Source organism: Rhodamnia argentea, chromosome 1, assembly GCF_020921035.1.
Source record: "Rhodamnia argentea isolate NSW1041297 chromosome 1, ASM2092103v1, whole genome shotgun sequence".
NCBI lineage: Eukaryota > Viridiplantae > Streptophyta > Magnoliopsida > Myrtales > Myrtaceae > Rhodamnia > Rhodamnia argentea.
In genome coordinates, this window is record NC_063150.1 from 2,847,370 (window position 1) to 2,859,318 (window position 11,949).

Sequence of the window (11,949 nt, forward strand, 5' to 3'; positions counted from 1 at the left end):
TTCACGTGACATATTGATCCTCTCTCTCTCTCTGTCACGCACTCTCGCAACCGGACAACTTCCCAAGTTTTGATCTTTTCCCAGTGAGTTCGCCGAGGCTTTGTTCGCGATGATGGCCTTGGTCCTGGGTAATTATTGAATAGGAGACGCTGTAAGACCATGGCGATTTGGCTGCTAGATCGAGTAGAGGCCAAAGGTGTTTCGGATCTTGAGGTTTGTCCAGAGTCTGTGACTCAGATGGGTGTCCGATGCTTATTGCCATTAGGTTGTGGCTCTTTTTAGAGCCTGAAGACCCCTTGATCCATTGGATTTGATTTGACGGTATTGGGGGTTCTCTCCCTTCGGGCTGTTACTTGAGATGCCTAAGTGGGGTTGAGTAGGAGATGACTGATGGGGATGCTTACATCTTTGATGGGTCAGAGGGTTTGCGGTGAGTTCTTTTGGGAGTACAGAGACATTATTTTTCCTGAAAGTTCGGTATAGTTCTTGGACTGTGGTAGTTGCATAGTTCCTTTGAGGGGTTTCTCAAGTTGCTCGGTATTCAACAGACTTAGCAGTCAACAATTTCGGTGTATTGGGGCAATTAGACTCTCCTTTGGTTGCTTTCTATTCAAATTGTGTGCTCTGCGGAGAATGCATTCAATTTGATTCATCCTCGAACTCTGAGTCATATTGGTGCATTTCGTTTCGGTCGAGAGGGAATTCCGGGTGGAAATTCTTGACAATCGCAAAGCCTCGTCTTTGTTTCCCAACCTTAGAGGAGCTGCTACCGAGCTTATTCAGGAATGGCTGGCAATAAGATCATTGTTTGGTTTAGGAGGGACCTCAGAATTGAGGATAATCCGGCATTATCTGCTGCTGCTAGAGATGGTCGTGTGCTTCCTGTGTTCATATGGTGTCCGAAAGAAGAAGGGCAGTTCTACCCGGGCCGGGTTTCGCGGTGGTGGCTGAAGCATTCTTTGTTGCATCTGTCTCAGTCCCTCAAATCTCTGGGATCTCAACTTGTGCTGATTAAAGCTGACAGCACACTTGCTGCGCTTTTGGCTTGCATCGAATCTGTTGGCGCCACAAGAGTGGTCTTTAATCATCTTTATGGTAAAGCTCTGGCTCCCTAGCTCTGAAATGCAGCTCAATCTTTTGAATACTTAGATTTCTCTGTGCATTCTTATAGTTTTCAGCTTCGAATATTTGAAATACATTTGCGGAATTGAGAAGCTGGTTGATACTAGTACCACTGCAGGAGTCCTTTCGAGGAGCTCTATTTGATTACTTGTTCTACATGTTAAATTGTCTATACAACAAAATATTAGATAGTCTCAGCGTTGGACAGAAGGTTAGATGTCGACATTGGGTAAGAACACAAATAAGAGAGTGCATGGAATTTGGGTGCGGATACTATCTTAGGGCAATGCTACTTCTCAATAATGAATCCACGTATTGATGTGATTGATTTCGTATGCTCTGCTCCATGGCATATCTAGTATGCAAATAGACAAGAAAGAGGACAAACTGGAACTAGGCGGCGTCTTTTCGTGTAATGATCCACCGTGAATGTGATCCAGTCGATTTGCAAGTCTCAGCCAAACAAAGCTAAGCTCGGCTTGACTTTATATCTTTGCACCCTGTTGAAAAGGAAACTGCTTGGGAGCTGCGCCAATTAGCGCAACTAGCTTCACCGTCATTGGAATTACTTCGAAAAAGTTGCGTCTGCTTATTGAGTTTGACACTTCTCAAAACTTTGACATAGAATAGTAGATGATTATCTTGCTGCATGTATCAACTGTGAAGCCTGTTATGGTAACTCATGTCATGTAACTTTCCCTTTCAGCTTAAGATGAACAATACTTTGTGTCTGAAACGACTATTTGTTGTCGTGCATGCTCTTCTTTGTAATTTGGTGTTCTGAAGCTTTCGGCAATTCTAACGAGTGCTTCTTACTTGTCATCGTTTTATCTTAGACCCTGTTTCACTTGTTCGTGACCATCATATCAAGGAGCAATTAGTGGAAGTTGGTATTTCCGTGCAAAGCTACAATGCAGACTTGTTATATGAACCATGGGAAGTGTACAATGAGAAAGGGCTTGCTTTTACGATGTTTGACGCATACTGGAACAAGTGCATGCACATGCAAATGGAACCCGTCTCTCACGCTCCTGTCTGGCGCTTAGAGCAGTTGCCAACTTCAGGTACATCTTTATGCTCACTGGTTCTTAAGCTTGATTATGAACTTTTCAAGAAAATTTTATGTTTTGATTGTCCTTTCAAATGGTCCTCTAGTTGACAGAAGACTGTCGAAAATTATCTTAATCCATGCTATATAGTTGCAACTAAGTATCTACATTTCAGTGATTTACACCTGGGAAAGGAAAAAGGACTAGTTTGTCATGGTTTCTCGACAAATTCTAGTTTTTCACGATTACTTCTTAGGAAAAATCTATTGTATATAAAAAAGTAGTCCGAATCAATGTTGCAGTGAAACGACCAAGTAAACTCCTGCCATGCCATTAACAGGGACAGTTGAAAATTGTTCAATTGAAGACCTGGGTCTCGAAGACGAAACAGAAAGATCTAGCAACGCATTATTAGGAAGAGGATGGTCCCCGGGTTGGGGCCATGCCGATAAGGCTTTGACCGAGTTTATCGAACATCATCTGGTCACTTATGCTGAAAATAGGTTGAAGGTTGGGGGTAACTCGACATCGCTCTTGTCTCCGTATCTCCATTTCGGAGAAGTCAGTGTAAGGAAAGTCTTCCAATCCACCCGTCTGAAGCAAATTCTGTGGGCGAAAGAAGGTAATTCTATTGGGGAAGAAAGCGCGAGTCTTTTTCTTAGGGCCATTGGGCTTCGGGAGTATTCGCGCTACCTTTGTTTCAACTTTCCGTTTACTCACGAGAAGTCTCTGCTGAGCAATTTGAAATATTTCCCGTGGATTCCCGATCAGACGTCTTTTAAGGCTTGGAGACAGGGCCGCACCGGATATCCGCTAGTTGATGCTGGAATGAGAGAGCTCTGGGCTACCGGGTGGATCCATAACAGGATAAGAGTGATCGTCTCGAGCTTCGCTGTGAAGTTTCTGCTGCTTCCCTGGAAATGGGGCATGAAGTATTTCTGGGACACACTTTTGGATGCGGACTTGGAAAGTGATATCCTCGGTTGGCAGTATATTTCCGGGAGCTTACCAGATGGGCATGAGCTTGAACGTATGGATTATCCTGAGGTATGTAGAAAAGTAGCAAATCCTAAATCTTTGCCGATTTACATGTTGTGAATGAAAATGAGACATTGCGTAATCATGTCGTGCTAAATATTTCTCGTATATATGGTTAGGTTCAAGGATACAATTTCGATCCAGAAGGAGAATATGTGAGACAGTGGCTGCCTGAGCTAACGAGAATGCCCACCGAGTGGATCCACCATCCGTGGGACGCGCCCGCCAGTGTGCTTAAAGCTTCCGGGGTCGAATTGGGACTCAACTACCCGAAACCCATAATTGACGTGGACGCTGCCCGAGCACGCTTAACAGAAGCCATTTTCAAAATGTGGGAACTAGAAGCAGCCGCCAGAGCGTTTAACTCAAACTACACCGATGAAGTAGTTGGAGACAATTCCGCTGGGGATGAGAACTCGAACATTCCGAAGGTTGTTTTAAAGGACATGGCTCCTTCTTTTACTATTTCTTCTAACGATCAGAGGGTCCCCACAAGTCAGAATTCAAAGGGCGGTCTTGTTTGCAAGAAGAGGCCAAAAGAGATCGCGGTCAGTGAAAGTCGGCCGGTCCATGAGAAATTGCAGGACAAACCGGGGAGCTCAAGAAGGGGTGAGGAAGTGTGCTCCACAGCAGAATCTTCGGCGGCTAAAAGACAGACAATTAGCAGAGATTCGTTCTCAGTACCCCAGTCTTGTTCCTCGTCGAGCAGCTTGACTTCGAAAGAGCAGGAGATTCGACATTTTAACTCGAAGCAGAAGTTCCAAGAAGAAGTAGACATCAAACATGGCACGCGAGAAGACGGGATCTAAGATGGAGTTCTTGTACAGAGGTTTCGGAACAATCTCGACTCAAGAGGATTTAGGAAACATGTGGAATTGCTTCCTCTAACAGTCAGCGATTCCATCTCTGCTGTTGGTTCCTGTCTTCGGACAATGTCTTGCTTTGTCATGAGACTCTGGTCTCGTGACGCAGTAAGTAGAATCGTGACAGACGTGTGTGGATCGGATCTTCATCATCGTTTCCGGGTCATGCTAGTAAACGTAGCAAGTATTCGACGTTGTTCGCTTGAGCTTGAGAATCTCTCTTTAAGACCACACGAACAGTTCTTAAAAAAATGGTCTGCAAGTCACGGAGTAGGGTTTTGTATTTGAAGGTGAAAGTTCTCAAAACCATGTACAACTGATGCAGGTAGAAGCCCAACATAGAAGCATCCTCATAGTTCCGTTTATGTTTCTGAAGCAGTATATGTTTTAACTGCATGTTTATAGAGGTGAGAGCTGATGATAGACAGTCCTCGTAGAATATTTGATAAACAGCCATTGCCAATGTGGTGCTGGGTGAAAAAGCCAATTAAATCTCGAATCTTTGAGATCGCCTGCTGAGCGCGAGAGCGAAAAGCATCGGCATTCTATACAGTAAGGTGCACAGCTCGCAGATCACTGCTTTTTCGCTAATAGTAATCGAGCATGAGCGCTCCACACAGAGAGCTATAAGACTGGCGAAACGAACTGTCGAAACCGATGTCGTCGCGGCGTCTAATGGCGGCCTGCATGCGGGAAAGAGTATCAAAGCAGCATCCAATACAGAGGACTCCTGCCACTTGGGCAGCCTTAGCTCGTTGGTTGCCCAAAAGAGGCAAATGAGAAGAGGCCATGGACTCGGGTCCTGCCCTCGATCCACAAGGTTTGGTTGTCGGATTTCCCAATCTAGCCCACGAGGATCCGAGCCGGCCGCCCTCAAAGACTCCGGTCTTGGTATCGATCTTTTAGGGGCTCGGTTCCAGCCGCCATGGACTCGGGTCCTACCTCCACGAGGTTACGGCGGCTAGCCAGGCATTGATAATCGAATTGGCAAGTGATGACAATGAAGGTGGTCGAGTTCCAAAAGTTAATAAGATGATGGATTTGTCTTGGCTTGATAAAAAAAAACCAAAATTAGACTCATTAATTTTTTGCTAACATCTAAAAATATTATATAAGTTTACGGGCGCATATAATTAAATCATCAAAAAATTTTGGAGCAATTTAAATAAAAGAGTGAAAGTGCGGCCGCCATAAAATCTCAAAAGAGAGAACGAAAAGCAAGAACAGCAGCAGTACGGACTAGGAAGGGAACTCAGTCTCGGCCTATCTCGACGGTGCGACCCGTCTCTCGCCGACGACAATCCGCTTCGTTTCAGGCCGCCACCCCGGGGCCCGCCGCCGCCACCGCCACCGCCCCAGGTGGAAGTTCCAATCTTTCGCTGTTTCTTTCATCGTTATTGTCTTTTCAGTTGTTGCGTTCGTGTGTTCTTCATCTGCAACTACATGGGTTTTACCTGCCGCCACCCAATCGTGTCTAATACTGTCTGTTGCTGATTCTTGAATTTGTTTGCTTCTCCACTTTCTGTGTTTCTTACTTCTTCGCCTGCAGCTTTGGTGGAGAAATTTATAGGGAAATATGTTTTTGCTTCTTGTCCAGTGAGCACTGAGCGTCAATTGGCTTTTAGAGTTCTCTTGGTACCAAGTTCAATTCATGGCTTGAGGATGAAGATGATTTATGCCCTGCCCATTTCACGGGGCTCTCTTCTTATAGAGTTTTCTTGCTACCAAGTTCAATTCATTGCTTCAGGATGAAAATGTTTAATGTCCGACCATGATATCTCACAGGGCTCTCTTCCCAAACCCGAATGGCTGTTCCAATTGCAGTTACAATGCCCGCTCCACTTGCACGTGCAATTCTTGTGAAAGACCTGAGTTCCGCGTCCTCTCTTCAATGCCCCTCGGTCTACTTGTGCCATTGCAATCCCGAAAGAAAGGAACTTCCATTCCCTCCGAATGCCCTTCGCCGTAAAATCGATCCGAAGTGGCGAGGAGGGTTCTCGCTCGGTATAGATTTGGGGTTGTCTCGCACTGGTCTTGCTCTTAGCAAAGGCTTTTGTTTTCGCCCTCTGACGGTAAACTTCACTGTCTGGCTTTTCTCCCTGTGATCTATGAACTGTTTGTGCATTCTTCAGATGCACTTCCAGGTGAATTTAATAGTAAGGTTAGTGACTTTCAAGGTTTTGGAGCTGCGAGGACAGAAGCTTGAGTTGCAGCTTCTGGACATTGCAGAAAAGGAGGTTGAAATTTTTCCTCGTCAGTTTTTATGGCATCCTCATAGGTCAGTAAGCTCGATATGGATTTCTCTGATTAATGCTTTCATTGTGATCTGCAGGAGGCAGATGAATTCATCATTGGGCTTCCTCTATCTTCTGATGGAAAAGAGACTGTTCAGTCCAATAAAGTTCGCAGCGTTGCTGGAAGACTCGCAGCTCGAGCTGCGGAGAGGTGAAATGATTGCATTTGTGTTGTTGATTATTATCTAGGTTTGTCTTTCTTGGTCTGATGGTACTTGAGTGGAGATTTTGATTTGTGATCATATGTTGCTGTACTCCATTTCAAATGCATTTAGACTGCATGTCAACTGGTTTAGCGATGGGTCTTTCCTATAACATTTTAGTTTTCCCCTAAATTATGTTTGTGTAAGAACTGATGATGGCATGGGATCTATAGTGCTTGAAAGTTGCAGTTGCTGGCCAGGCATCTATTTCTCTACCTTCGGGACAAAGACCCCTTCCTCGCCTTCTTCTATCTAGATATGAAGCTGATTTCATCTTTGGATTTCAGGGGTTGGAGAGTATATCTCCAGGATGAGCATGGCACATCAGCTGAAGCCACTTACCGTATGATCAACATGTACCTCCCATTTGACCAAGTGATTCGCATGTTACTTGCTTTAAAAGCTGTACAGTTTACGCATTGCGTCCCTTGTCTTGAATATATTACATAAGTGGTTGCTTCTTACTCTAGATTATGGGCGCAAATATCAAACAGCTTGAAGATGATAGTTTCAGAAAATCAAATAGTTTGGAATTTTTCCCCTAACTTTTGTTAGTAAACCATTTTGATCAGCTTTCTTTTTCTCCGCTGCTTTATGAGATGCTCATTTTTTTCCCTGGGTTGGGGGTTTCCTGGTGTATGATAAGGCATCTTTCGGAGTAAATCTTTATAAATGATGATCTTCGCAGTCTAGGCGAGGCTAGTCCTGATTATAGCATCCATTACATAAATTCAAGCAGTAGTGTACATAATTTCCTTTCAACTGTATGGTTGATCACATATAAGATTACTAGAGCAATTGTTTTGCACGATTTTGATTCACATGTTCTTCCACTTAGGACATGCCAGACTTGTCGTAGAGAACTGTGCAGTTTTTATTTCTCTGGATCGGCTACTGTTCCATCTTGGAAAACATAGTATAGTATCATGTGATAGTAATTTGCTTGTGCTAATAAATTTGTCTACATAAGATTAGTAAGTTAGTTGTAGTAGCTTTTATGGTTTAGCAGTTGCTTTCTAAGCTGAGCAAGTAATGGTTCATGACCAAAGAATGATCCTATTTCTGTTGGTTTTTCTTTCTCTTTTTATGCTCAATTTTGGACCAAGTCTGCAAAATGAAAGGCTTCTCTGGGCCAAAGGCAATGTGTGTCGCAGCATTTGTTTTTTGCCTGGCACATCATGACAGGATTACCATACAGTATATGAGATTACAGGAAAAAAAACTTTTTAATTATTTGTTGCTCATCTTTGCAGAGGTGTCCAGCAGTCCACTCGGCAAAAAAAAGCCGATGCCTATGCCGCGATGGTAATGCATTGAAATTTTCGTATCGTTTCATCATTATGCTTGTTGCGGCTCTGATTGCTATACAACACTAATTTCTCTGAAGTGCAAGCTGCAAGAAGCTTCACAGTTCCGCTTCTCTCTAAGAAATTGCCGTACAGTTTCTTGTAATCCTAATTCACTGCTTATGGGTGCAGATGGTCCTGGAGAGATATTTCTCTTTGTCGGGAGAGGAAGCTGAATTAGTTTTTCCCAAGAGTTTAGATTTGCAAGAGAAATTACGGAGGGCTCCATCTGGGGACAGAGACTTGTCTGAATGAGTCATTGATTGGCTATTACAGTAACACTGACACCAAATGCTATGCCTTCCGAAGCGAAACATCCATAATCAAATGCTGAATTAGTTTTGCCCAAGAGTTTAGATCTGCAAGAGAAATTATGGAGGGCTCCATCCGGGGACAGCGACTTCTCTGAATAAGTCATTTATTGGCACTGACACCAAATGCTATGCCTTTCGAAGCGAGACATCCATAATCGTGGATTGTATAAAATCAAGGAAATCAGCAGTATCGGGGAAAGTCACCAATGAGCCTTTTGTCCAAACGAAACTATATGTTCTTGGACTTGTTTCTCTGGAACTTTAATGTACTTTCTTAATGGTGGTCTGGAGTTGCCTTTATCTGCAGCCGGGGATGGTACTTTATGCCATTTAAAGGGCCAAGCTGGGAGGACTTGAAGTTTATAGAGTTGCTGAACGGACGAATTAATGCCGCAATGATCGAAGCAACTCAAGCTTTAATCACTTACGAGGTTGTGAAATAATTTTCTTGTTTTGAGATGCAGAAGAGTCTTCATGTAGTGAGAAATTCATTGCACATCTCTGTCTTCGATTCTGCTACTCTCTTGATCCTTATTTCCCCTTTCATGTTCCCTGATTGGGGACTTTTCATTGCTTCTTGAGGACTATATTATTCCATGCCTCGACAATGATGGCCGTCTCAAATGAACTGTGCATGCATGGTTTGCAGTCGAAGCTCGATCTTCCGAACTTTTTTGTTACTTAATCACGCCTCGTGCTTGTGTGCGAATTTGAAGTTCCCCTTCGAATTAGCGAGGACCGGCGGCTAGTCTTCATTGCAATCATCATCAGTTTATATCTCTCTGTAGAGATCGACATTATTCGGCCTAAATTTTCATGAATTTGATGGGACAAAAGTAGGGAAACTTAAGGCGATAGCGATTTCTCTTTCCATGCTCACAAAATTACCCAACCGATGATAGAAGATCGAAAGGTGCCAACTACCTGTGCAGACAGCCCAGAAGTACGAGGAGGAAATTGCATGCAGGCAGGCAGGCATGAATAGGAAGGTATGTGAAAGTAATGCCAGACTAAGAACAAAGATTAACTTTTCAAAATGAAGTTACGCGACAACAGAGATACATCTGCCTCTGCTCCAATGATGATGGCATGATTGTTTTCGACAGAGGTCCACATGATCACAGGCTAAAAAAGGCAGCTTTCAGAATTTATTCGGTCTAGAACTGTGCTCAAGCTAACTTGCATTGATAGAAATCTGGTAGAAAGAATATGTTTAGGCTATTAAACAGGGGCAGTACCCAACTCAGCTGCATCTTCTTCTTCTTCCTGCTCTCCAGAGATTTCCTCGAGCGAAAGGCCCTTCGCTTCCGGCACCAAGAAGGTGAAGACAATCCCAAAGAAGTTGGTCACGCCGAGTATGATCAAGGTCTTCCTAACGCCGATCCCGTCCACTGCATACACAAAACCAAATGTACCCACCAAGGACCCAGCCTTGCCAGCTGCGGCAGATATCCCATGACACGTCGACCTGAGCCGTGCCGGGAAGATCTCGGCGGGGACCACGAATGTGGTGGCATTAGGGCCGAAGTTTGCAAAGAAGAACGTGAGTGAGTACATGATCACGAACCCGATTCGATTCTCATGCAAGGTCCAGTGGTGGTAAGGGATGGCCAAGGCGAACATGAACACTGTCATGAAGAAGAAGCCCATCAATTGTATTGTGAACCTTCCGATCTTGTCGATGAGCGCCACCGTGAACCAATAACCTGGGACTGTGCTGCAGAGAGCGATCAGGGTCTGCGCACGCCCAATCCGGTACACCTCTTCTAGGGCATTCATGGTTTTCGCCGCCGGAAGCCAACCGATGGCCGTGTAGATGTCTTTCTGGAAAAGGTTCTGGCTATAGAAGGTAAGGTCCAAGAGGAACCAGGTACTTGTGGTACCGAGCAAGTGGAGCCCGTGGCGTCGGACGAACTGCTTCGAGAACAAGTCAAAGTCGTTCCCTCGCACCCTCGGCTCGGCGTCCTCCGGGTCTGCTTCCAAATCGACTTGGAGAACCTTCGACATGTCGGCCGCGGCTTGCTGGGAGTTCTTGGCCACTAGAGCGGTGTAACGAGCTGTTTCGGGCATTTTCATTCGCCAGTAATATGTGAGAGCTGCCGGAACCGCGCCGAACATCAAAATTATCCGCCACACATGGTCAGCTGCAGGGACGGTGGAGAGGCCCGGATTGACTTCATAGGCTGGAGCGGGATATTTAGCCTTGAAGGCCGAGGAGACAATTATAGTGACCGCCCCGCCAGCCAAAATCCCGAAGCCCTGCATTGCGAAGACAGCCGCGATGAAGGCACCGCGAGTCCTCTTGTTCGCATACTCCGACATGATGGTGGCGGAAAGCGGGTAGTCCCCACCAATGCCGAATCCAAGCCAGAACCTGAAGAAGCAAAGGGTTGCCATCACCCCTTTCGCTTCCTTACCGAAGGAGAGCCCCGAGGCGATGGAACTGAAGACCATGAGCATAAGGGTCACGCCGTAGACCCTCTTCCGGCCCATCTTGTCGCCCAACCACCCGAAGAAGATCTGGCCCGCAAGGGTCCCGCTCAAGGCGACCCCGTTGACCGCCGACGACACGTTGGAAGGCAGGGTGCCCGGGGTGGCCGAGCCAGGCACGGTGTAGTACAGGCGGCCGAGGAGGGACGTCACGAGCGAGATGCAGAAGAGGTCGTACGCGTCGGTGAAGAAGCCCATGCCGGCGATGACAATCGCCGTGAAATGGTACCATTGTGTTTTGGCAGCATCAAGGGAACTGAGCACCTGAAGCTGTCCCTTAGCCATTGATCAAAACCTTTCTCAACTTCACTTAGTAGCTGCTAAACTTCAACCGGCAAAATTTAGCAGAATCAGATGAAACTTTATGTTCTACTAAAAGAATGAAAACTAAGAAGTTCATTGTGACCCTAAATAGCCAAATCATTGGAGCGGTCCAACTCCTACATTGCTTGTAAGGGTGAAGTCAACAAAGAATATACCCTGGATAACAAACAATTTCATAATCACCCTTTCTCTAAAATTTATCCTGGACACGTAAAAGGTTTAAGAGCAGGTTGAGTTTCAAAGATGAGGATCGATGGAGGGTGACGGGTTGATAGTGAAATTGGAAGGCATGAGATACGACCACGTTTCTTTATACTCAGTCGATAGAATGAGATCGTGCGGTTGAAAATTTGAGGTTTTTGTGTTGAACACTAGAGTTGATAATTCCTTAGGTATCGTGATCTCTACCATCATCTCAAATATGATTCTCACGCGGCAGGAAAATTCTGATCTTCCAACCGTGATTTCATAGACTACATGTGAAGATGATAGCCCATGAACGGGAAGACTTTGACTTTATACTTCAAAAATTCATGGACAAATTTTTTTATTCTAACTCTCCTCTCTCTGACTTTTACGCATATAAATAGGCATGCGGCCTCGCCGATAAAGAGATTGGAGGGTGAGGATGCTAGTATCATAGGTGCGAGGCATCGAGAAAAGTTGAAAAGCTTGAAAACGGAACTTTATTATGGAGGCCAAGCGAAAAAAAAAAAAAGTTAGCATGCCCCATTTACAAAAGGAAAATTTCATCGAAAAATTTGAACTTTACACGATATGACACTGCTACTCTAAACTTTTTTTTTTTTCCGTGTCACTATACCCTCAAATTTGTACTAATGACTCCAAACTTCAAGTTTTTTGGTGCCGCCAGATATCTTCAAATTTGTACCGGTGACCACAAAT

General features: G+C 44.8%; 3 protein-coding genes across 9 annotated transcripts; 2 read left to right on the forward strand and 1 right to left on the reverse strand.

Moving 5' to 3' along the window:
* Positions 1–4,427, forward strand: LOC115743259 (cryptochrome-1). Of its 2 annotated transcripts, XR_004015666.2 has the most exons (5): positions 1–1,095; positions 1,959–2,186; positions 2,512–3,218; positions 3,329–4,099; positions 4,134–4,427. XR_004015666.2 is itself a non-coding variant. In XM_030677978.2 (4 exons), exons 1-4 carry the CDS (start codon positions 786–788, stop codon positions 4,016–4,018), a joined length of 1,935 nt encoding a protein of 644 aa, XP_030533838.1. In that variant the 5' UTR covers positions 1–785; the 3' UTR covers positions 4,019–4,427. The 2 variants fall into 2 exon arrangements, 1 of the variants encoding a protein (XP_030533838.1); XM_030677978.2 differs by having other exon boundaries at positions 3,329–4,427.
* A 768-nt stretch (positions 4,428–5,195) lies between these two features.
* LOC115743262 (putative pre-16S rRNA nuclease) lies at positions 5,196–8,725 on the forward strand. 6 transcript variants are annotated; one of them, XM_048273074.1, is made up of 8 exons: positions 5,196–5,431; positions 5,858–6,144; positions 6,250–6,309; positions 6,405–6,517; positions 6,857–6,955; positions 7,676–7,740; positions 7,823–7,874; positions 8,048–8,114. In XM_048273074.1, coding segments are annotated over exons 2-8 (657 nt in total). In that variant the 5' UTR covers positions 5,196–5,431; positions 5,858–5,877; the 3' UTR covers positions 8,049–8,114. The 6 variants fall into 6 exon arrangements, with proteins under 6 accessions (XP_048129031.1, XP_048129032.1, XP_048129029.1 ...); XM_048273075.1 differs by having other exon boundaries at positions 5,198–5,431; positions 6,857–6,925; XM_048273072.1 differs by lacking the exon at positions 7,676–7,740 and having other exon boundaries at positions 5,200–5,431; positions 5,897–6,144; positions 6,857–6,925; positions 8,048–8,725.
* Positions 8,726–9,225: 500 nt separating this feature from the next.
* Positions 9,226–11,133, reverse strand: LOC115743260 (low affinity inorganic phosphate transporter 1-like). The gene has a single exon (XM_030677981.2). The coding sequence runs from the start codon at positions 11,002–11,004 to the stop codon at positions 9,451–9,453; it is 1,554 nt and encodes a 517-aa protein (XP_030533841.1). The 5' UTR covers positions 11,005–11,133; the 3' UTR covers positions 9,226–9,450.
* Positions 11,134–11,949: the final 816 nt, after the last annotated feature.